This window comes from Notolepis coatsorum (genome assembly GCF_963971535.1).
Source record: "Notolepis coatsorum genome assembly, chromosome: 1".
NCBI lineage: Eukaryota > Metazoa > Chordata > Actinopteri > Aulopiformes > Paralepididae > Notolepis > Notolepis coatsorum.
In genome coordinates this window covers 3,416,528-3,441,795 of record NC_140165.1, presented here as the reverse complement: position 1 = coordinate 3,441,795, position 25,268 = coordinate 3,416,528, and the positions used below count along the sequence as shown (strand labels likewise).

The 25,268-nt window shown below is 43.4% G+C and overlaps 1 protein-coding gene across 1 annotated transcript in view; it reads right to left on the bottom strand.

Annotated features, from left to right (window-relative positions):
* LOC311245552 (uncharacterized protein) overlaps positions 1–24,482 on the bottom strand; it is a 46,044-nt gene extending 21,562 nt beyond the window's left edge. The window contains exons 1-5 of the mRNA XM_084335440.1: positions 24,373–24,482; positions 23,849–24,239; positions 16,666–16,775; positions 3,886–4,081; positions 1,638–1,922 (exon numbers count right to left, since the gene is read on the bottom strand). Coding sequence (XP_084191566.1) covers positions 1,638–1,922; positions 3,886–4,081; positions 16,666–16,775; positions 23,849–23,933 — 676 coding nt within the window. The 5' untranslated portion in view covers positions 23,934–24,239; positions 24,373–24,482. The remainder of the gene's footprint in view (positions 1–1,637; positions 1,923–3,885; positions 4,082–16,665; positions 16,776–23,848; positions 24,240–24,372) is intronic.
* Between the last annotated feature and the right edge of the window lie 786 nt (positions 24,483–25,268).

Genomic DNA, 25,268 nt, shown 5'->3' with positions numbered 1-25,268 from the left:
CAACGAGAAAGGGCTAGAAGAAGCCAGGGAAGTCCTTTGTTTTGACTAGAGCCTCGGAACGAATGGAAGCGGACGGCCATTTTGGATAACCACGCCGAATTAAGGCCGGTACACACGTTACAAAAACCTTTGTAAAACATCTCCCGTGGGATTGTTATAAACTTTGGACCTGTACTATATAGGACTTCAGGCTATGGAACCGTTATGTTTTCCAGCTCCTACCTCTCAGCTGGAACTTAAAAACAGGCATCTGGCAACAAGTAAACAGAAATGAGAGTACACACAAAACGTTTACTTCAGTGTGTTCAAACCTCTTCTATTTCATTAGCACTCAGGGTGATTCTTCTTTGTGGAAGAAAGATCAGAATGTTTCCTTTCAAAAGAGACCAGACTCTATGCATGTGCTATACGTATAAAGTATAATAAATCGCAAAAAAAAAAGAAACATTTACTTTGGGTATTCAATCGTCAGGCGTGTTCTGCAAAACTAGCCCCATTTTTGCCCTGTACTGTACCCTGTACTAACCATCACCAGCAATAATATTATGGTAGAGTATGTAGTAGGGATGCACCGATCCGATATTGATATCGGATAACGGCCCTGATATGACTAAAATAGCTGGATCGGGTATCGGTAAAAGAATTATAATAATATCGGATAACATTTTTTTTTATAATAATATTATATATATTTTTTGTGATCAAATCTTTTTTTATTTTTCATTTTTCAAACATGAAACCATACAACTCACAACACAATTAATAATACATAAAAGACATATAATAATATTATATAATAATTTATTAAATAATAAATAACAATTCAGTACATTTATATCTATGTGTTAATTTGTTACATTTTGTTTCACTAAGTTAGGAAAGTAATGTTTTAAGTCAAGCCTGATGTTGCCTTGCACAAAAGAATGATCCCAGTCTCTTCCACACAGTGAGGCATACAGTTTATTAATTGAACAATGGGTATCGGGCGGGTGGCTAAGTGGCGCAGTGGGCAAGGCTCTCACCACTAACGCAGGATATGCTGGGTTCGAGCCCAGCTCTCTGCGTTGCTACCAGCTTGGCTGGTCGTTCATACTAACACAATTGGCAGTGTTAGGGGTGGCAAAGCTGGTGGGTGGGGATTGGACGTTGTGGACAGCGACTCCTACAGGTCGGTTGGGTGACGCCTGTACAGCAGAATCAGGAAGTATCGGGGGCAGCGTGAGCCTCCCACGCGTTACTCCTCGCCACTGAGAGATTGCGCTGTACAGGTGAAAAGATGCGACAGCTGCCTCCTTGTGTACCGGAGGGGACACGTGATGCAAGGCTTCTATCCTCACTACAGCCGACCAGTGGGAGGCATAGTCTAGCAGCGTTCGAGACAGGGGAGGGGAGAATTGAAGGGAGAATTGGCGAGGCGAAATTGGGATGGGAGAAAAAAATTTAAAATGAGGAGAAAAAGTGGATGAAAAAAAAAAAAATGGGTATCGGATCGGTACTCTGTATCGGCCGATACCCAAAGCCCAGGTATCGGTATCGGGACTGAAAAAGTCGGATCGGTGCATCCCTAGTATGTAGCTCTCTCATCACTAACTGGCATCCGCAGTGGAGTAGAAGAGCTGTCTCAAGTCATCACTAACCTTCAGCAGAACGGTGGAAGGGGTTCCTGATGGGGTCGCTCTGCTCCTCGCTCACCGGGTTGGTCAGCCTACAGGAGACGGTCTTCACGGCCCACATCGCCCCAGAGTTGGTGATGTTGGGAGGACTGTCCTTCCCAAACTCCTCCCATTGTCCCTCGTCCGTCCTCCAGAAAGACTTGACCGGTCCGGCGTTGCCGACGCCTCCGGCGCAGCTCAGGAGACAGGAGGGCGTGTCGGGACCACAGGCCAGCGGGCTCATGGACACCGTGGGCTTCGGGACGGGGTCTGTAGAGAGGAGAGAAAGAGAGAGAACTTACTGTAGAGAGAGGAGAGAGAGAACTTACTGTAGAGAGGAGAGAGAGAGAGAGGACTTACTGTAGAGAGAGGAGAGAGAGAACTTACTGTAGAGAGGAGAGAGAGAACTTACTGTAGAGAGCAAAGCGCTGTCTTTTTTTTTTACAGTCTTCGTCCCTATGTTTGATAACGTAACGTTAATGTCTCCATATATATAGGGCTCTACGCTAACCTTTTTCCCCAGGAGCACATGTGCTCCCAAATATAATTTAAATAAATAAAAATTTAGGAGCACACAAAGAAATGTATGAGCACAGTGAAAATTGTTCAAGTAAGTTTATTAACAAACTATGTATTACATGCATATTATACTGTGCGTACGTGCATAGTAAGGGCCAAACATCTGTGCAAATAGCACATGCCACCAAAATCACACATTGGCCCATGCCTACTAGACGCAAAGGATATCGGTTGTCAAGCTGCTTTTGTATGTTGTAGTGTTGTCACGATACCAACATTTTGACTTTGATACAGATAGGAAAGGTAATGGAATATATTATTAGATGACAGAACATGGAAAATTATTTATACAATTATTTAATTCATTATAATTGAAACGCTATTGAATAATAGTTAATTAATGAATAGTTCATGCAATTATTCTGTTACAGCTACTGAGCTATAATTTATACTATAGCTACTGTGCATCAATAGCTTCCTTTTGAATGAAATAGGTTCAGGAGAGAGAGATGTAGAGAGACACACAGATAGACAGATATTCTCAGCCCCCCCTTCCCTCACTATGCCTCCGTTCCCAGTGATGGCTTACTGTGTGCGTGTGCGTGTGTGTGCGTGTGCAAACGGGAACGGGACACACATCTGTGCAATAGCACACACCACCAAAGTCACTGGCTGGCCCACAGTGTGCGTGTGCTAACTTTGCTAGCGTTATCCGCCTCAGTAACATTAGCTGCCTCGCCGGATTCCTCTTTCGCTCAAAATAAAAATGAATGGGCTTCATGGCTGGCTGAATTTTTTGTGTTGTCTGATTCTGAATGTATAACTTGCCTATGCCGGTACCGTGACTTTCTTTTCCAGTGCGTACTGTGTTATCGTTTCATTTCTCTCGCATGAAACCAGTCGAGTCACCACAGGAAACTCTACTGTGATTGGAACGTTTATGCTGCTTGTGGAATGTGGGACTTTCTGAACGATTAGCAGCGGAGCGAAAAAAGCATGACTGAGTTTGTAATCTTCACTCGCACACTGCGAGTAAATGATTTTTCCGGTTCGCACACACATATGTTTATGGGAAAATGCGAGTGAAATGCTCGCACTGTAGAGCATATATAATTATATATATAATTAGTAAACTGTTTGGGGATTTTTTTGCCCCCCTTAACTGGTTTTCGAGGGCATTTGGTGCATTTTCGAGTGCATTTTGCCCCAAGCCCCCGTTCATTTCTAACCCTGCTCGGTATCGGCCGATACCCAAAGCCCAGGTATCGGTATCGGGACTGAAAAAGTTAGATCGGTGCATCCCTACTGAGAACGCTGCAAGCAGTCATATCACAGGTGTCCACAACACTAGAAGCAGCCATCCCACTTTTAAGTGAAGATTGGTGAAAGTTAGGTTTGCACTTCAATCCCAATAGGGACATTCATCTTGGTTTGATACTTTTTTTGTGTCAAATAAAAACAAAAAAAATGTTTAGCTCTCAAGAGAAACAAATCGATTAAAATCGTAAATCGGATTAAAAAAAATAAAATCAGGGATTTTATTTTTAGGCCATATCGCCCAGCCCTACGCTGTAAGCAGTCATACCGGGAACCAAACAATGAACGGCCACGCCGACTAGTACAATAAAACAAAGGAAAATTACAAAATTATATATTGATATACCGATATATTACTGACTCCACACACACACGACAGCATTATATGTCTACTTACCGATTGATGTGACGTTGTAGGTCTTACGCTGCAGGAAGCGGTTTAACCACACACAATACACTCCGATGTGCTCCGTGGTCAAATCCTTGACGTGCAGTACACCAGTCCCCACGTTCAATTCTGCATGGCCTTTGAATTGGCTGTAGTACTCAAGTACCGGCAACGACAACTCGTCGTATTTACCCCAATCTGCCGCCTGAGAACAACACAGAAGTTCACAACAACACAGACCTTCAGATGGAATACATTTATAAAGCTAATTTTAAAAAGGTGCTTAATCGGAATCAAGAAATAGATATTTTTTTATTTAAAGTGCAACTAATTGTGGGAAATTGGTTTTAAGCCATAAATATAGGATTTGATTTATCGGATCATGTCTCCAGCACCCCCACACAGCCGTAGCTACAACCACTTAATGGCAAGGCTCTCATCCACATTCATTCACTTTCTCCCCCCGCTCTCTCTCCCATGAGCTCAATGTAACACGGAGGTGCAGTGGTCTATCGTCTGTGTGTGTCGCGTTGAAGATGATGTCACGGCGCCTTCGCTATGACGACCAGCTACACTGACGGGGGGGGGGGGGGGGGGTTCTACCTGCAGTGGAAAACGAACAAAGTACCAGGTACCAAAAGCGAGTAGAGTCGATGCAGTGGAAAAGCGGCATAAGCAGGGCTGTACACTGCGACGAGATTATCGTGAATTGCCCCTTAATTTGGCCCGTGCGAGTGGAAAATAATATTTGGGGGCAACCTTGCGAGTAGTGATTTCAACCCTTCATTCGCATTTCACTCCTAAATTATTCCATACAAATTGGATAAGAAAATTGTAAAACATTAGCCTACAACCAGGGCTGTACATGGCGACATAATGTCGTGGTGCTATGAAAGAATCTGTCGGCAATGAATGAATTTACTGCGATAGCCTGAGTGAAAAAAATATTATAATAATAATTTATAATTTAGGACCTGCTCCGAGGTCATCAATCGGCACACATGCGATGCATGCATGCAATTCGTATCTGCGATTAACCCATCCCGTCGTCCTTCCCCCCCAAGGGCAGCCGGGAGCAGACAGGCGTCAACGTGAGCCGCGCCAGGGGACGAATCCAAGTGCTCCTGTCCGTCTTCGTCAAGGACGCCACAGCGTTAGCGATCTATTGTTGTGCATGTTTTTCCATTGGGTTTATCTTATCGGGGGGGGAAACCCTTGCGAGCACGGGGAGAACATGCAAACTCCACACAGAAAGGCCTGGGAGATACCCCACCTGGGTAACTGGCATCATGGAAACCTGGTCCCCAAGCGGGAATCGAACCCTGGACCTTCTTGCTGTGAGGCGACAGTGTTAACCACTACACCACCGTGCCGTGGTGTAGTGAATATTTGCGTGTGAAGTGAATCTGGGCCACGCAACTTGGTAGTTGTAGTCTATCGTGCGATTAAATACCATGTCCCTGTCTGCGTAGAGTCCATACATTCAACACCAAATCCCATAATTCCTAGCGAACAATCTAAACGAAACTGAATGTGGCATCTTCCTTTCAATAATAATATGGGCTATTGCATCGCCAAAGAAGAACTTCCTTTCAATAAGTTTAAGCCGCTAATTTTGCTTTGCAAGAAGAACGGAGCGGATATCAGTCCATCGTATGACAACCACGTCCGATGTGGAGAGATGATAAGAGACCATAGCCAATTAAATTAAGTCGGATCTGGCAGTGATGATTGACGGGGACACACTTCTAACGTTCAGCCATGCATTAGGTGAGTAGCCCACTATTAGGACGTTTTTCATTAAATACTGTCTACTTAAATTTCCCTCCGGGTATCAATAAAGTATCAACCTATCTATCTATCTAATAATGAGACAATATGCAAATAAGATAATACTAATAATTGTCACGGTTCCCCGTATATTAAATGAAAGTGGCTTGCAACTTACTGCTGGTAAAGCCACTGTTTATTTCTCGTTTTGCATAGTATTACATTCCACTTCTATAAACAATCAAAGTCCTACCGTAAGAGCCTCATACGGGTCAATTAAACCTTTTTGATTAGTCTTTCCTTCGAGCTAAGTTGAACTGAACATTTCACTGTCAAAAGCGCAAACTTAAACAAGGTTGCGTCGCAACACGGTTTTCAAAATAAAGGTCACATATACAAATACCTCTCAATTCTTATAAAAAAAAGTCCCGGATATACATAAACATTAATTGGCATAGATCTCTATAAACGGCCCAACACATTGATCACTTTAGGCACACCCTGAAACCAGTAACATCACAAATATGAAGCGGGTAATTACCCATAAAAATAATAAACCTTTCATGGGGTTATTTACAATAATAATAATTCATTTGATTTCTAAAGCACTTTTCATTGTGAAACAAAGGTATGCAGAGTTTCTTGTCCTCCTGATTAATGCAATTGTGTGTGTGTTGTGGTGATCTCAGTCAAGGACCACTACAAGCGCGCGCACACACACACACAGTTTGTTGTTTTTGTTCTATTAGTGATTTACACACTTTCTCAGTTGGTTCATTATAAAAGATACAAACCTGAAAACAAACGCACTTAAATGTTAAATAAAAAGGACCACAGTAATGAGGCAGGAGGAACATGTTTTTTTTAATAATGGTAAAATTGTTATTAAAAAATGTGCCCCTAAAAAATATTCTTTGCCCCTAAATTTCTCATTTAGGGGCAAGTGTGTCCCTAGTGAAAAAGCTTAGCGTACAGCCCCCTGGGCATAAGTTGCTCTCAAGGTACCGAAGTTTGGCACCAATTGATCTAACGTGAATCGGTATTTCTGTCTGTACTAAGGCTGAGACGATAATTATCGATAAATATCGATATTTTTATTAGTATTCAAATATATATATATGTTATTATTTAAACAACAAATATTTTTTTTATCCACTTTTTCTCCCATTTTTCTATATTTTCTCCCATCCCAATTTCGTATCATCCAATTCAACCCTCCCCTGTCACGAACGCTGTTTCTTGCCTCCCACAAGCCGGCTGCAATGTGGACTAAGTCATACATAGCACAAGTCCCCTCCGGTACTTGAGGTAACAGCAGTCGCATCTTTTCACCTGCGCAGCTCGATCTCTCAGTGGCGAGGAGTAACACGTGGGAGGCTCATGCTGCCCCCGACACTTCCTGATTCTACTGCGCAGGCGCACCAACCGACCTGTAGGAGTCGCTGTCCACAACGCCCGATCCCCACCCATCAGTTTCCAACCCCCTAATACGGCCAATGTGTATTAGTATGAACGACCAGCTGGCGAGCCCAGCGTCTCCGCATTCGTGGCGAGCGCCTTGCCCACTACGCCACGTAGCCGCCATTTAAACAACAAATTTATGTTTATTTTGCAGCAATTCTTTGTTGTTGCCGCCATCTTTAGTGTTACAGATTTCCCCGTTCAAACAGGCGAATCCTAGCGTCTCCGGGGTTGGTGACGAACGCAATCTTTTTAACTTAAATTTGTATTAACATTTATAGACAAACAACACTTATACAATACCTACAATGACATCAATAACATAACAGTACATTAACATGGGCCCCTTGAATTTGGCTATGTTCAGCCTCCCAGACCCCCATGAGAGCGACCCCCCCCCCCTCCCGCCATCCACCCCTAGAAACCGGGCTCCCCCACATCCCAGGTCCGTCCCACGCGGGACCGAGCACTCAGCGACACGGGTCCCTTGAATTTACTTGGACCAGGCTCAGTGGAGGGGCGAGGGGTGGTACTCCCCCCCCCCCCCCCCCACCGAGCCAAGCCCGCTACCTCCCATGTCACCAAGCACCCCACCCCCCGCACAACGAACCCACAACCCACGAGACCCCACTCTCCCGGGCCAAACCGCGGAAATGATGCCCCCCCTGAGCTAAGCCCGTAGAACTCCCCCATATCCCAGGCCGATGCGCGCGGAGCCGGGCCCCCAGCGACACGGGTCCCTTGAATTAATTGGGCCAGCCCAGCAGAGGTGAGGGACAGATTCTCCCCCCCACCGAGCCAAGCCTGCTACCTCCCATGTCACCGAGAGCCCCACCCCACGCCCACCGACCCCGCGCTCGCCACGAATGCGGAGACGCTGGGCTCGCCAGCTGGTCGTTCATACTAATACACATTGGCCGTATTAGGGGGTTGGAAACTGATGGGTGGGGATCGGGCGTTGTGGACAGCGACTCCTACAGGTCGGTTGGTGCGCCTGCGCAGTAGAATCAGGAAGTGTCGGGGGCAGCATGAGCCTCCCACGCGTTACTCCTCGCCACTGAGAGATCGATCATACAGGACCCCACTGGGCCAAGCTCAGCCGCTCTGACCCCCACAAGAGAAACCCCTGCCTCCCGCCCTCCTCCCCGAGAAACAGAGCACCCCCATATCCTGGTCCACCATGCGCAGAGCCGAGCACCCAAAGCCCCCACCCGCCCCCGCCCCGACCGCCAGCCCCCTGGCCCACGAGAACCCCAAGTCCAGGCCTGCAGAAGGCCTAAGCACCACGCCTCAATGGTCCCCCGACCCCCGCAACCCCAAGCCTGGTGCCGCCCAGGCCCGGTGACCATACCGCCCGCAACCCCAAGCCAAGGGCCCCAGGAAACCCCACCCCCCCATACCGATCCCACAACACGCAAGGCCCCCCCTGCCCCGGGTCGAACCGCCAGAACGATGGCCCCTCCCCCCGGCATTCCCCCCCACTGAACTCAGCCTGCCCGCCTCTGTACCTCCCATGGCACCGATATCACTATATACACTTATGAAAAAATAGCACTGACAACACAATAAGAAAAAACTATAAAATAGCACTCTTTCCCCCGTTGGCGGTTTAGAGGGGAATCAGCTCTCCTGTTGAAGAAGCCCCCCCCCCCCCCGCTAGAGACGGAGATATCACCCAAAGGAGATTCTCCAAGCCTCTCTTCATGTCCAACATTTTGAATTCTTGTCCTTCACAATTGTCCATGTGCACATTCAAAGCAACTGCTATCGTAACATAACTCAGAAAAATAAAATAAAATAAAAAATACAAAAATAAAGACAATTGGCACTTCCCAGGTAATTCTTTTTAACCCCGTTTAACCCCCGTTGGCGGGCTGGAGGGGTAAGGCTCTCCTGGAGAGGGCCCCTCCCATAACGACGGAGATTCCCCAATGGGGATTCTCCAATGTCCCTATTATTGTCCAACATTTTCTTTGAATTCTTATCTTTCATATGATAGTACAGTTCCAGAGCTCCCGGTCAGGTCTCCGAATGTTTTCCCCCATGTTCCCCGTCGTCTTAGTTGTGCGTCATGTGTGTTAGTGTCTACAGTTTAGTCTAGTACGTGTTATTTATATTATATGTCCCGAATCAAGTCCCAATTTTCCCAACTAATGTGTTTACCTTGTCTGTATTCCCAGTGGTCTGTGTGTTATCTGCAGTGTGTCTCGAATCATAACATCCATTCACTATCAAATAATATAATAATAATTTAGGACCTGCTCAGAGGTCATTAATCGGCATGCATGCGATTCGTCTCTGCGATTAACCCATCCCGTCGTCCTTCCCCCCCAAGGGCAGCCGGGAGCAGACAGGCGCAAAGTGAGCCGCGCCAGGGGACCAATCCAAGTGCTCCCGTCTTCACAGCGTTAGCGATCTTGTTGTTGTGCATGTTTTCCCATTGGGTTTATCTTATCGGGGGGGGAACCCTTGCGAGCACGGGGAAAACATGCAAACTCCACACAGAAAGGCCTGGGAGATACCCCACCTGGGTAACTGGCATCATGGAAACCTGGTCCCCAAGCGGGAATCGAACCCTGGACCTTCTTGCTGTGAGGCGACAGTGTTAACCACTATATGTATATGTGGTATTGAATCTTGGTCCTTGTGTGTGACCTCAGTGCTCGAGTCCTGTTTGGTGTGTGAGATCTCGTTATTTGGATCCTGGCTGGTCTGGTTGATCTCGGCGCTCGGCTCCCGGTTGGTGTGTGTGGCCTCAATGCTTGCATCCTGGCCGGCCTGGGCGACCTCCGTGTTTGCATCCCGGACGGTCCGGCCGACCTCGGTGCCCGAGTCCTGGTTGGTCCGGTTGTATCCAGCGTCTCTTTGTCCCTCTTTTGGGGGTCGTCCGTTCCACTTCTCCCAAACTAGCCTCCATGCTCCTCTGAATATTCTGTATTGCATCGAGTCCAGTCTGCGTGTTGGTTTGCACGTTAGTATTCTGTATTGTTTCTAGCCTGATCCGGATGCTAGCTTGCATATTCATCGTGTTAGCTCCCATGTTAGCTTGTAGCTTCGTCTCCAACCTCGCTGTTGTCTAACGTTTTTATTTCTTTTGAATTAGCCTCCATGTTCCTCTGAATATTCTGTATTGCATCGAGTCCAGCCTGCGTGTTGATTTGCATGTTAGCATCGTTAGCATTCTGTATTGCTTCTAGCCTGATCCGAATGCTAACTTGCATATTCATTGTGTTAGCTTCCATGTTAGCTTGTAGCTCCGTCTCCAGCCAGACCTCGCTATGGTCTAACATTATACTTGCTGTGTCATCTCCTCGTGTTGTACCTCTCCCTTCGTCGTATTTTCTTTGTCGGAGGTCACTCACTCTTCTCTCACTTCTCCTCGAGTTTTGTGCACTGGGTCTAGTCATCTTTCTTTTATCTTCGAGTTGTTACTTTTTATCGTGTTTTATAACTTTTTATTACCTTTCTTGAATTTGGACCGGGAGCTCTGTTCTGCAGCTGCTCACCCGCTCCCTCGCCCATTAAAACCTCTTAACATCCAAGGGCCCACATGTGGGACCCTCATGAAGAGATTCGCGATGCCACTTTGCGACCTCTAGCGGCTCGGGTGTGCATTTCCAAACCGGAAGCTCCATTCATTTTCATCCATCAAACCTGATGTTATCGTTGGGAATGGGTCTGAGCTCGCAAAAGGGCAAATACCGCCACCTATCGTCTCCCGGATGGTATTGCACATCATTGGATTGGATTGGCTGGGGATGTTCATCAGAAAAAAAAACTCCGGTCCGGGTTTCCCTTCTTGGGCATGCAGTATCGTGTTACCACATTGACTGGGGAGGCTGGGAGCAGCTTGGATTATGTGTTTGGACTATAACGTTGGATCAATAAATGCGATCAATATTTGGAATGAAGGGCGGCTGGGTGGCGCAGTGGGCAAGGCGCTCGCACTAACGCAGGAGATGCTGGTATTAGCCCAGCTCTCGGTGTTGCTTCCGCTTGGCCGGCCGTCATACTAACACAATGGCAGTGTTAGAGGTGGGAAAGCCGGTGGGTGGGGATTGGACGTTGTGGACAGCGACTCCAACAGGTCGGTTGGGTGACGCCTGTACAGCAGAAACAGGAAGTATTGGGGGCAGCGTGAGCTCCCACGCATTACTCCTCGCCACTGAGAGTTCGAGCTGTCTGGTGAAAAGATGCGACAGGCTGCCTCCTCGTGGACCGGAGGGACACGTGATGCAATGCTTCTATCCTCACTACAGCCGACCAGTGGGAGGCATAGTCTAGCAACATTCAAGACAGGGGAGGGGAGAATTGGAGGGAGAATTGGCGAGGCGAAATTGGGATGGGAGAAAAATAAGGAGAAAAAGTGGATAAAAACAAAATATTTGGAATGGCGATAAGGAATTGGATTCATCTTTTTGCAGAACATCAGATGTGAGGTAAGGAATCTATGTTACCAGTATTGGGTTAATCAGATATTTTTTTCACAGCGGTCACAAACGTGTGCGTGTGTGTGTGCGTGCCGTTGGCGCGGGAGCAAGGCACGGATAAAAGATTTTTCTGCCCGCTTCTCTAGCGTGCATAAGGACACATATACTATCGATAATCTAGCGTTTATTTGAAAACGATTCATAAATGACAACATGTTTTGTGTATTCCACTAAAGGGCTATAATCGCGTCTTTCTCTGGAATTACTAGAAATCTCCAAAACTATATCGTATTCAAAACGGTATAAAACAGAAATGTACCGATGAAAAAACAATCCGTTTCGTACATGTTGACTGCAAGCAAGTCATTGACAAGCGACGGGTGTATTAGACCCATAATTTAAGATATAGTTTAAGCATTCGCAAATATCCCCGTCCTCCCATTGATTAAAACGCTGGCCTACAAGCCCTAATTTGGTCATATCCGGCCGGCTCTGAATGTGTTAAGACAGAATATTCTAATATTATATTAATATTATATAATATATTATATTAAAAATATATTGTTATTTTCTGTTTCCGTTTAAATTCAGTTCAAATGTTCAGTTTCAGTTAAATTCAGTTATTCTTTTTAATAGAATGGATCATTAAAATCAAAGGGTATTGCACATAAATAGGCACTTCAGATAATCCTTCAGAACGTTGATCGGCTCAGCTGACCGACAATAAATCAAAATGACACCATTCACCACCGTAGCCTATAATAATAACAGCATTACATTGGCCTATCAATCGGTTTTAATAAACAAACAGAAACAGTAGCATATGCATCTTTTAGATCAATTGGGCTATGAAAATTAGGCTGCCTCTAAATATAAAAAGGAATTAAATAAGAATGGTTTGCTTCAATAAAAAAAAAAGTATTTTATAAAAAAAGATTTTTTTTAAAGGGGACATGCATTGCTATTCCTAGCACTATTTGGGCAACTTTGCACAATTCCTGTGAGTCTATTGAAGACATCTGTACTTAAAAAAAAAAAAAATTCATTGTTTTATATTTCTAATCAAGTACCGGTACTCAAAACCATCATTTTTCAGCTTCAAGATTTCAGGCTGTTATGGCCTGGCTCCGCCCATAAGCACTTTGAGTGACAGTCAGTCCACACAGTCTGCGACTGGTAGACAGAGAGAGAGAGAGAGAGAGAGAGAGAGAGAGAGAGAGAGAGAGAGGAGAGAGAGAGAGAGAGAGAGAGAGAGAGAGAGAGAGAGAGAGAGAAAAAAAAAAAGACAGGCCGTTATTGATAAGGCCCCCTCTCTCCCTCCCTCCCTCTCTCTTCCTCTCCCTCTCTCTCTCCCTCTCCCTCTCGGGTGTGCCGCGCGGCAGCTTGTGGGGGGGGGGCCCTCCCTTCCTCCCTCTCTCTTCCTTTTTTTCCCTCCCTCACTCCCGTTCGGAGGCGTGTGCCGCGCGGCAGGTCCCCCCCCCCCCCCCCCCCCCCCAAGTGCTCCCGAATGCTCTCTATCTCTCTCTCTCTCTCTCCCTCCAGAGTGCATGCAGAGTATGAGGAAGTGGTTTCCACTCACTGTGTACAGTCAGTCTAGGTAGATTGTGGGTGGGCATTAGCTACAACCACAGAGCCAATCACATCACTGTCTGCTACCCAGAGCCTGAGTAACGTCACGCAGGCCTTCAAATCAGGATGGCCTCATTTACTGGAGCAGGAAATGATCTGAGCTGAATCAGAGCAATCCGCCAATATGGTATTTAGACACTAAAACACATTGATACTAACTCCTATTACTATAATACAATGCTAGAGACTGAAAAATGACATTTATAATGCATGTCACCTTTAAATTATACAGTATATATATAAAAAAAATCGACTGACATGAAAACCGAATGTGGAGACTGGCATTGACTATTCTAAAATTTGAATATTCTATCTCATCCCTATTTCATACTTTTTCGTTTGCAGTGAAAGCTTGCAAAGTCGGCTTAGAAACAGACGCATCATTGTCTAATATCCTCTGTTCCACTGTGTGTGTGTGTGTGTTTTCGTGCGTGTGTTTTCGTGTTCAACGTATTGTGCAACCGTATGCAACCTGTTCTTACCCTTGTGTTTGCAATTTTATTGAAATTATGTTTTTTATTTGCTGGAAGTAACAGCAAACGCCTTTCTTACTTACAAATATTTTTGCCTCTGGGATGATTTTTTTTTGTCCGATGACGTCAACGTTTAGTTTACCGTGAAACTAAACCTATGAAGTGTGCCGCACGTTCACGGCAACATTCACACATGGCACAATACACGCTTACCTAGGATTTGACTTGATTCAACAACAAAGCAGTCGGGGGCAATGGCAAGCCGAAAACGGTCGCAAGTGTGGTTACACTTTACAAAGCTAGATGCAGACAACGCTCGCTGCAATATTATATATTATATATATATATATTAACAAATTGTTCTAAATAAATAATAATAATAAATAATTAGAAGTTTGGACAAATTATTAACAACTGAGGTAGGTATAGATTACATTTGTAGAGACTAAAGTACCGAAAATAGGTACTGTTTGGTACCGGTATCGATTCACAGGTACCGGTTCAAATGTGACCGGTACCCAACCCTACCCACAGGACCACCCCCTAGTTGAGACTAAGCACCATCTTAACACTTTCAGTGCCGGCCTCCGTTTCCTATTTACGTTGAATGCCACCACCCACTTCAATGATAGAGCTCTCATATTTGCGAACGCATAAACTATATCTTAAATTATGGCTATGTGTCTAATATGACCGTCGCTTATCAATGACTTGTTTGCAGTCAACATTGTCGAAACGGATTTTTTTTTTTAATCGGTTAATTTCCGTTTTATACCATTTTGAAAAACGCTCATTTCGGATTCCGGACTCTTTTTTTTCCCCATGCGTTTCATTCAATCCAATCCAAAGGGGTGCAGTACCATCCGGGAGACGATAGGGGGCGGTATTTTCCCAATTCGAGTTCAGACAGATCCCCACTGGTAACGTGAGGCTAGATTGATGAAATATTAATGGAACTCGCTAATAAAAAAAATAACGATTAACACTTTCTTTGCCACGCTTATGTACATCCTTATACCATCCTCTGCCAGCTCTATTTGTCTATGGAGAAGTTCCCCTTCTTTGCAGGGCTATAACTTTTTTAATTGTATTGCTAAATTGACATTACTATGGCCCATTCAACGTCAATTATCTATCGTTCAGGATGTAGGAACGTTATACTTTTTCATTCACATATGCATACTAAAATACGGTCTAAAGTATAAATATGTTTTTATCGTTTTCTGCAGCATTCTGCAGAACGTGATTTATAGCCCTAAATGCATTATATTGATGATCAAATACAGTTTGATAGCGATCGGCGCCATAGATGAACATTTTCAAATTTTCAAATTTTTTCTAGAAGTTACTACTTATCATCTGATGTTGACCGGATGGGGGGGGGGGGTCGTTTATAATTCCGTGGCCAACGTTAGATGATTCATGTAGTGTAGGTGATATGATCATTAGAGCAGTTTGTATCGAACACGGTAAAAATAAACGCTGAAACTTACCCCAGTCTCCTCGGGCCGTTGGGCGATGAGCGTGTAGCAAAAATATTCCTATTATGGGATGTTGAAATATGTGATCCATCTCCAGGTTGTATAATAGTATATACGTCCAAATCATGTTGTTTATCGAGTTATTGGTAACGGATCGCTATCCATTGTGTCGAGCTCGAGTCCCGGGACATATAGCCGAATTTGGATGAGCACCAGTTTCCGTTTCCGGTTTCCGGTTTGGGCGATCCGCCGATCGGCCACCAGATGGCGCTCTTGAACCGTTGGAGAGTTGAGAGGGGATCAACAGTAGATCTCAAGTCTCTGCGGGAGAAATATGATTGCGATCACAGATATTTGAAATATTGATCTCAATGACATGTTACGGCGTCATTGGCAGAATTAGAATGGTGGGGAATGACGAGTAAGGCGTCCTTGGCGATTAAAGTGTTAAAAACTAGATATCTCGTCGGCTGGCACTCAACGGTTGGCATGAACTAACGAATTATGCCGTGGCTGGCACTCAAAGTGTTAATAGAAAATCCTGGGTGTGTGTGTGTGTGTGTGTGTGTGTGTGTTAGGGCTGTACCGAATAGTTCAACGCTTCGAAGCTTCATTCATAACGTTGAATTCGAAATCAACATTTTTTTTTGTCTATTCATTCTGTTTAAACCAATGGGTTTTTTCTTCACAGTTGCAGATAAAGATTAGGCTACACACTAATATTATAGTATTATACTATTATAGTATATGACTCGTCATAAACATTTTAATAAAACATTTATCATAAATGATGTAGCCTATCTGCATCCGCTTGGCGCTCCATCAAGACGTCACCATCACTTTCGTACCAACCGTGAGCCCTGATTGGATTATTTATGTTGACGAATCTGATGAGTTATATTCACTAAAGAAAGTTGATTTAATAAAAAAAGAAAAAAGACTGGGCGGCTGGTTGGCGCAGCGGACTAAGCGCTTGTCACCAACGCGAGAGACACTGGTATCGAATCCGGCTGTCAGCGCTGCCTCCGGCTTGGCCGGCCGTCATACTGGCTCGACTGGCAGAGTCAGCGGGAGGGAAGCCGGTGGGGTGGGTCCGGGTCGTTGTAAACAGCGACTCCTACAGTTCGGTCGGGGCGCCTGCACAGCGAGGGAAGGATCGGGAGGGAGGTAGTGTGACCTCCGCGCTGCCAGGTGAAAAGAAGCGGTGGGCTGGCTACACATGTGTCGGAGGGAGCATGTGATAGTCTCCGCCCTCCCAGACCGACGGTAGGGGGTAGAGTGCGCAACGATCAGAAAGGGGATTGGGAATTGGCATAACGACTAACATTGGGAGGGGAGACAAATAAGATTAATTTAATCAGATGAATCACTTTATTCAAATTGAGGATTTAGTTTGAAGATATAAAAAAATAATAATGATTACATCATAAAATATGACGACAGACATTCAAAGCTTCATTCGAATACTTCAATAGAAGCTTCGAATGTAAAAAGAAAAATGACATTCGGTACAGCCTTAGTGTGTGTGTGTGTGTTTATAAGGACCTTATTCAGGCCGTGATTCCACTGCAGTCCCGTGATGACGGTCCCAGGCAGCATCTCTGGTACCAGTTTCAGCTCACCTCCCAGCCGGACGTATATCGTGTCCGTCGGAGCTGTGGGACACAGTGTGGTCAGTAGGGCCGTCTTAAATACTTCGAAGCTGCGTTCGATGGGCACAGGATTCAAATGGGAAAATAAAATTTGAATATATTAGATACAAAAAATATTAACTAATGTGGTGGAAAATATTATAAGAGCAGGAAATCGAGGGGAGCTTCAGTAGCTCACCACGTACCTCGAGCGCTATTTCGGCGCCGGGGACAACCGTGCTCGTCACGGATCTGGGGTTTAGCGAGTTCGAATCCCGGACTGCAGCCGTGCCTTTCCCAGAGTGTCTTCCCCCCCATCTGAACCCTTTCAGCCTGTTTCTGTCGGTCATCCTTGACCAGAATAAATGCGATAAACGTATAAAAGAGCCAGGGGAATGGCCAAAGTTTAAAAAAAAAAAAGAGCAGGAAATCGAGCGGCAGTCAACTATTTCTGAGTCCCAAAGCTGAATAAAAATGTTCAGAGATTTATTCCCTGAATGGCCATACAAGGAAATGCTCAGTTCACAATCAGAAACAGTGTAACACAAATGTCTGACCAAGAAGTGAGAACAAGCTCTGGTCAGACATACAATTAAATACATGAAATGACGTAGAAGGAGGAGGAAGAACAAGATGGCTGGTTAGAGGAATTAATAATACGACTATATTATGACTATAGCCTGGAAGGAAAACAGCTTTGTCTAAGTTCCCATAACCTTGGGTTATGGCTCTGAAGAGACACACATCATGTGACCTATAATCTGGGCCTCTATGATAGAATACTTATTGTAACACAGGTGTATAATGACATGATCATATTTCTACCACACTAATTAATCTCACAATTTTCTGTAATTAATCTAGATTAATCTAGATAAAAAATAGCATTTTTCTACTTAAAACCGAAGCTTGTAACAGATATTTACTTGAGTAAAATCATGGAATTAATGTAAAATCAACACAAAGAAGTATATTTAGATTCAAATACTATTTTAATAGCTTTCTTTGAATACAGTTTCTCTCCTGTGAAATACAAATGTTCAACAAAACCATCAACATTGACTCAGCTAGACCTCTTTCTTATATCCACGGCGCTAAGATTGAAGATTTTTCACTCCATAGATTAATCTAGATTAATTTATTTTAATGCTTTAAATCATTTAAATTAATCTCCAAAGTTAAAGCATTCATTTTGACAGACCTAATAAAAAGAAATTATTTTTTTCAAAAATTCAATATTATTTCAATATAATTTTTACACTAGAGGGTGCACACTTTTGAAGCCACATGGTTTTTCCAGCTGTGTGTGTGCGCTTGTGCTGTTTGGTCATGTACAGTAGTGACCATACAAGTTCGTCCACTCTTAAGGCTCCCACAGTCGGGCGGAACGGATTCCGGAGAGGTTCAGGAGAAAGAGGGCGGAACGGATTCCACACAAAAGGCTGCTCGGCGTATATTAGGGCTGTCTTAAATACTTCGAAGCTTCGTTCGATGGGCATGGGATTCGAATATGAAAATAAAATTCGATTATGTAAAAAATAAGAAATAAAAATGTTTTGCAAAATCAACTCTGCCTCTCTTTGTTAACTACAACAAGCAATGCTGTTTGTTATTTAAGATGAGGTCGGACTCAGCACTGACAGATTTGTGTTCATTGTGCTGCTTTTATAAAGCCTCAAATGACGGCTTACAATATTTCATGGAAGCAAAGTGTTTAGTTTGTCTAAGATTTTAAAAGGTTTAAACTTTACAGCACTGACAAAGTTGAACAAAGTGCTGTACAAGTCCCACAACATAAAACAAATTTAAAAAGTTTAAATATTTTATTTTTTATTTCGAAGCTTCGAATTAAAATCGAATCTCGGCCCTGAAGCTTCGAATTCCAAAAGAAAATCGAAGGTCAGCCCTAGCGTATATAGACCTGCATTAAAAGTGACACCGATCTGCATTTTATTCTGAACAGTGAACACTCACTCCGTGCCAAGAGAGAGTAGGGCAGGATCATGGTTCCATGGGTAGGATTGGGCATTGTGTCTTGGGCTGTGCGTCGATCTAAAGTCTCCGGTCTGATTATTCTATGTCGGGCAAGGGGAGCGGTTGTCCCGATCGACTTGAGGAGCGTCAAATGCTCCAGATGGATGATGTGTGGCGGATTATGTTGGCGACACGATCGACACCAATACTGGGACTCGCGATCAGATAATTGGAATATTCTTTTTGGGGCACATCCTAGTCAAGGTAAGGGCTATATGATATCAATCTTGCGTTGATCAAAGCATGCCTTCATTGCGATCCGAGCGTTATGTCATGTGTGTAACGCTAGTCCATAACGTATTCCGTTGGCGACGATCAAAGCATCAAAAAATGCCAATGCATTTAGTATAATACACGTTGCGGGCTATTACCAGCCTCCCATGAATTACCCTAGACCGCTCTAAAACCATACTTATATTCACCACCACGGTATAAAACGGGAATGTATGGATGAACAAATTATTTCTTTTTCACATATTGAACGATAGATACTCGATGTCAAATGGGCCATAGTATTGTATCCATACTCCATAGCTATAGAGTTATAGCCCTGCAAACACTGCCACGTATTCCTATACTTTAGAACGCTGGCCTTTTAAACACACATTACACATATCCCTCTGGTGCTGATTGAGTTAAATGCCTGTCATGCCTATCTGTATGCAGACTAGTGTTGTCAAAAATATCGATTTTTCTATACATATCGATTCTGAATATTTAAAAGTTTCAATACTAATTTCCCGCAATATCGATACTTTCTGCACTATCGATAAAAGTCACCTTTTATTTTACAAAAAGTGATGTTTGGTGAAAGTTAGATTTGCACTTTATTAATCCCAATAGGGAAATTCATTCTTGTTTGATGATCAAGAGGCACCTTTTATTTGTTTTAAGTGAAGTTTGGTGAAAAAGCAAGTTATTGCACTATTAATCCCAATTATGCCACAACAATGTGGAACGCCATACCCAAAGCTGTAAAGGAATGTGAATCACTACCCACATTCAAAACCGCTCTTAAAGAGCACCTACGGGAGGCTGCAATTCGAAACTGGCCACCGTAAATGCCCAAAACCCCCACCACCTCCTAATAGACAGTCTCCTCCCCACCGCATGTATATATTCCCTCCCCGCCGTATGTATATTTCTCTCCCACCCACCCACCCCCTCCTAATGTACAGTCCCCTCCCCATCATATATACTCTGTCAGGATCTAGGGGTAACAGTACTGTATATTTGAATACCGTTTATGTCACAAATGTATCAGTACTAAATACCTATATGTCCCTATGCCATAAATGTCATGTATGTTGTGTATGTCATAAATGTCTATATGAATTGAAAATGGGGGACCCTGATGGAAACAAGACAAACGTCTTTCTCTGGTCTGCATCCCCTTAACAATTGTATGTATTGAGCCGTACTGTATTGTACCCATTCTGCAATCTGTTAAATAAAGTTTTCATTCATTCATTCATTCATTCATTCATTCAGGGACATTCATCTTTGTTTGATCAAGAGTAACCTTTTATATATTATTATTATAATTTTTTTAAATGAAGATTGGTGAAAGTTAGGTTTGCACTTCAAAATTCATCTTGGTTTGATATTTTTTTAATGATTTCTAGTTTTCAAGAGAAAAAAATCGATTAAAATCGTAAATCGGATTTTCTTTAAAAATAATCTGAGATTTTATTTTTAGGCCATATCGCCCAGCCCTAAAACAAAGGGTTTTAAAAGTGTTATATTTCTCTTCTCTTATAATACCAGAGAGAAGGTGAGCAGAATTGACCAGCAACAAAAGCTAAAAAAAAAAAAAAAAATTAAGATTAAAATCATTTCCCTGTGGTATCGAAAATGGTATCGAATATCGATACTTTTCAAGGTATCGTATCGAAGTCAGAAATTCCAGTATCGTGACAACACTAATGCAGACTATACTATTGTGTACTAGGCTTGCCGGGGTAGTTGGTGACACTGGTGTTACTCTGATCAGGCTCCACCAAGTACATTACCATCATGATAACAATGTTGACATTGAGAAGTTTAGACTTTAGTTTAGTTTTACAACTGAAATAATAAAAATTGTGTTATTACAGAGAGTAAAGTACCAAAAAAAAGCTAGCGGCAAATGTGAACGGTACCCAACCCTAACAGATATTGAGCGTCATTTTGTAAAATGTCCGGAGGAGGTGAATGAGAAGATGGAGGGAAGGGGAGAAAGAGAAGGAGGAAGAGAAGAAGAAGAAGAAGAAGAAGGAGGAGGAAGAGAAGAGAAGAGGGAGGGAAGGAGGATGAGGAAGAAAAAGGTGGAGGAGGAAAAGGAGAAGGAGGAGGAAGAAGAGAAGGTGGAGGAGGAAAGGGAGGAGGGGGAAGGGAAGGGGAGAAGGAGGGCTTGGCACATGATAATAATGTAATTATAATAACTCAATGTTAAAACCTGACAGGGTTTGAGAATCATGACCTCTGATTGGATTATTCAACCAACCAACCAACCCAGACAGTGTTGGTCAAATATAATAGTTTAATATCAAAAGTCTACCCTTGTGAAAAAGCACCATGGTGGTACGATGGCGATTTCTTAAATAACACCATGGGTACCTTTCACATTTGAACCGATACCGGTACCTGTGAATCGATACCGGTACCCAACGGTACCTTTTTTCGGTACTTTAGTCAATTTTTTTTTATCTGCCTACCTCAGTTGTAAAAAAATTTAATTCCAAACTTAATATTTAATAAATAAATAATGTATTATTATTACTTTATTATTATTTACATCTTACTGATGTAAAGTATTTTACAACTGATTCAACAAACAAACAATCTAGCAGCAATGAACTACTCTGCTGCTGATTGAGTATTCTAGCAGTTATTTTTGCTCCACCCCCGCTTTGGAGTAGACCCGCTCTGCGGTGTGTGTGTGGCTTGTTTACCGACGTCACATCCTCTACTCTTCTGTCCCGAGTTGTGCCGGCTTGCACTGTAGCCCTAGGAGCTAACGTTATGTCCGACGGTTAGCGTAGCTAACGTCAGCTTAAGAACGTCAAACGGGTTACAAATATGTCAAACTATGGAAGGAGTAAGCCGACAGCTAAAAAAAATAAAACCCACGCGGCAGCGCGAGCACATAGCAAAAGAACGTTTCGAGAGGAGTGGAAGTTTGGAATAGTGGTGTTTCAAGAGACTGGCTACAGTAATATGATGCTGGGCTGTAGTGATCAGTTGTTCCGTGTGGCGCAAGTATGTCAAAAAGAAAAACAGAAACAACACGTTTGTCATCTGTAGTAATGAAGCTGGAATCCATTCGTGACCATGAACAGAGCCAGTGTCCCATTGTGTCCCGGATTCAATCTCCTCTCCTCTAAAGACACTCCGTGGCTAGGCTAACAGCCATGTCAGACAGAGCAGATGTGGAAACTGAGCTACACTTTCTAACAACCTTCCCACTACCAAGATAGATATCAGAGACATATACTCCCCAGTCCCCATGAATTGCAAACACCCAAAGAGAGTTTGAAAACATGTATTGTGCCTTAACGTGCGGTTTCGTTTTTGCGGTGAACAAAAAGTGACGTCATCTGACTTTTTTTTTTTTTTGCGCAATGTACCGAAAGTTGGCACTGGCGGATCTCACGTGAATCGATACTCGGTAGTACCGACGTGTTTCGGTAGGTACCTCTAAAAGTACCGAATTCGGTACCCATCCCTAGGTACGTATAATACAATTTAAACCATGATACCAATGGTAATATCATGGTATTTATTCAGGATTCCCTACAGAGACTCTGGAAAGGGCTCCATACTGGCTACCTCCCCCTCTGTGGCCAGGTCAAAGATCATGGAAGCTCCAAACCTCCCCCCTCCTCTTTAGGCAGTAGAGACTTGGCTACCATCCCCCACCACCACTTATTTAGGGGGTGGAAAACAATGACTATAGTCTGAGACAGTGTGAATGGACAGCAGACCTAGATACAGTGTGAATGAACAGCAGGCCTAGACAGTGTGAATGGACACTATTCTTTGTATTATAATTATATGCACTGAAACTGTTATCACTACTACTGCATTATACTACTGCAATCAGTCCTCTGGTTGAAAGGCGTAACTTACTATCGTTGGTATTTTTTAAAGCCCTTATTGGTAAATTACCCCCCCCCTAGTTGGTTTTGCCGTTTTGGTGTCATTGAAAATAAAAATGTTACACTTAAAAAAGTATTCCAAATGAATTGGAAAAAACAGCCTCTTTCCATGATGCCACTATTACTGAATAATGAACAGTGGATGTTTCATTTTTTTTTTTAATTTTTATACAAATTATATTGGTAATTCAAATTAATACACAGTATTAGCAGACAACGAGACTAGTTGAGCTGTGGTGTTCCACAAGGTAGCATACTAGGACCGCTACTTTTCCTAATTTATGCAAATGACATGACATGACATTCTCAGTTACAGTGGGTGACAATATTGTCACAAGGAAAGATGAAATTACATACCTAGGTTCGATCCTAGAGGCAAATCTTTCCTGTGACAAAATGGCATCCAATGTAATCAAAAAAGTCAACCAACGAACTAGATTATTGTACCGGATCTCCTCTCTGGTAAACAAGAATACCCTGAAGAGGAGCACTCATTCAAGGGTACTACGACTATGCTTGCACCTCATGGTACCAAAGCACCTCAAAGGCGCTAAAAACAAGATTACAAACATCACAAAACAAACTGGTCAGAACAAACTTTTTTCCCCTCCATTTTCCCCCAATGTTTTCTAACCCTAAAAACGCCCCTGACCCCGAGCCCCGCGATCACGCTTGGTTGTTTCTTTACTGGGTAATCGCGCCGTAAATATAAGTGACTGCGGTCACAAAAGCCCCAGGCTTGCAAACCGAAAGTCACGAAAGGGGCTAAGGTAGAGCAGTAGTTCTCAAACTTGTTACACCAAGTACCACCGGCTGAGAACGTAGCTGGCTCTCCAAGTACCACCATATGGCCGACGTTAAAATACAGTCTATTATATATATATATATAAATAAGGCGTGGTTTCTGACACAAGGCTACTGTACCTGTTGTTGCTACACGGACCAGCAGAGCCGAGAGCGCGCACAGCAGACCGAGGCGACGCTCCATGTCCGTCATCATCAGACACATATAATAATAATTAGTAGTGATGTGCCGTTTGAAGCGAGGCTTCGGAGCTTGTTGTGTCTTCTTCTTCTTCTTATTTGAATTTCCGGCAGAGTAGACGCATCGAGGCGTATTACTGCCCTCCGCAATTCTTTTTATGGGCTCTTCTTCTTCTCCTTCTTCTCCTTCTTCACCTTCTTTTTCTTCTTCTACTGGACCCCGTCATCACTGTAACTGTCCCTCTTGCAATGATGAAGCAACTCGTCTTTGATGTTTACTGATTGGCTTTATTTCCGTTCGAAGAGAACATCTTTATTCCGAACCGTAAAACTGTGAAAACATACATGAAATACAATCAATCACGGATCAAACCATAACAACATACATACAATTTATCGTCGTTACAAGGGTGGTTGTTAACCCACTGAACTTAACTACAAGCGCAGTACGGCCCCAAACGTACCTTATTGACTGCATGCAATATGAGAGGACTGTTATGGAGCTTGGTGTCGATGTGGCTTGTCTGAAGATGGTGAAGAAGTGAAGGGACGAACCTTATAGGGTCTCAATATTTATACACTAGTGGCGATCTATTATGACATCACAAGGCAGCAGGGCGTCTCTACAATTCGTAGCCGCATTTCTGCAGACCCCTCTCTGATTGGTTGAACTCTATTTTTGCAGACCCCTCCCATTTCTGCAGACCCCTCTCTGATTGGTTGAGCGAAGCCCCTCTCTGATTGGCCCCCCGCATGAGCCGAGACAAGCTCCTCTAGCCAGGAGTCGAAACTCCGTTAACTCCAGAGAGAGAGGCTGAACGCAATTTATACGCATGGAAGTATTGATTACGCCATAACGAATCATTAAAAAAATATACCGTTAACTGGAATATGTTGTGTGTGCCTTTACACATGTTGGATAGGATTATGTAATTGGTTTGTATAGCGTCGCGTATAACGTTATTTCGCGTGACTTCACGGTTTATTCACATTTCACAACACAGCCAGCGGTCAACTTGTTTACACTCCCCACTTACTGTACAATGTAACATTTAGATTAACCCAGTTGTCTATCTGTATGTCATATGTTACGATGAATTGAAAATGGGGGACCCTGATGTAAACAAGACGAAAGTCTTTCTCTGGGGTCTGCATTCCCTTAACAATTGTATGTATTGAGCTGTACTGTGTACTGTATACCCATTCTGCAATCTGTTAATAAAGTTTTCAATCAATTCAATCAATCAATAACTAGACAGTTACAATATAACATTTAGATTAATTAACCCAGTTAATGCCTTAAGAGAGAGAGGCTGGTGGTCAAGTCAAGAGTTATTTGTCACAAGTTGTTTATTAGCCT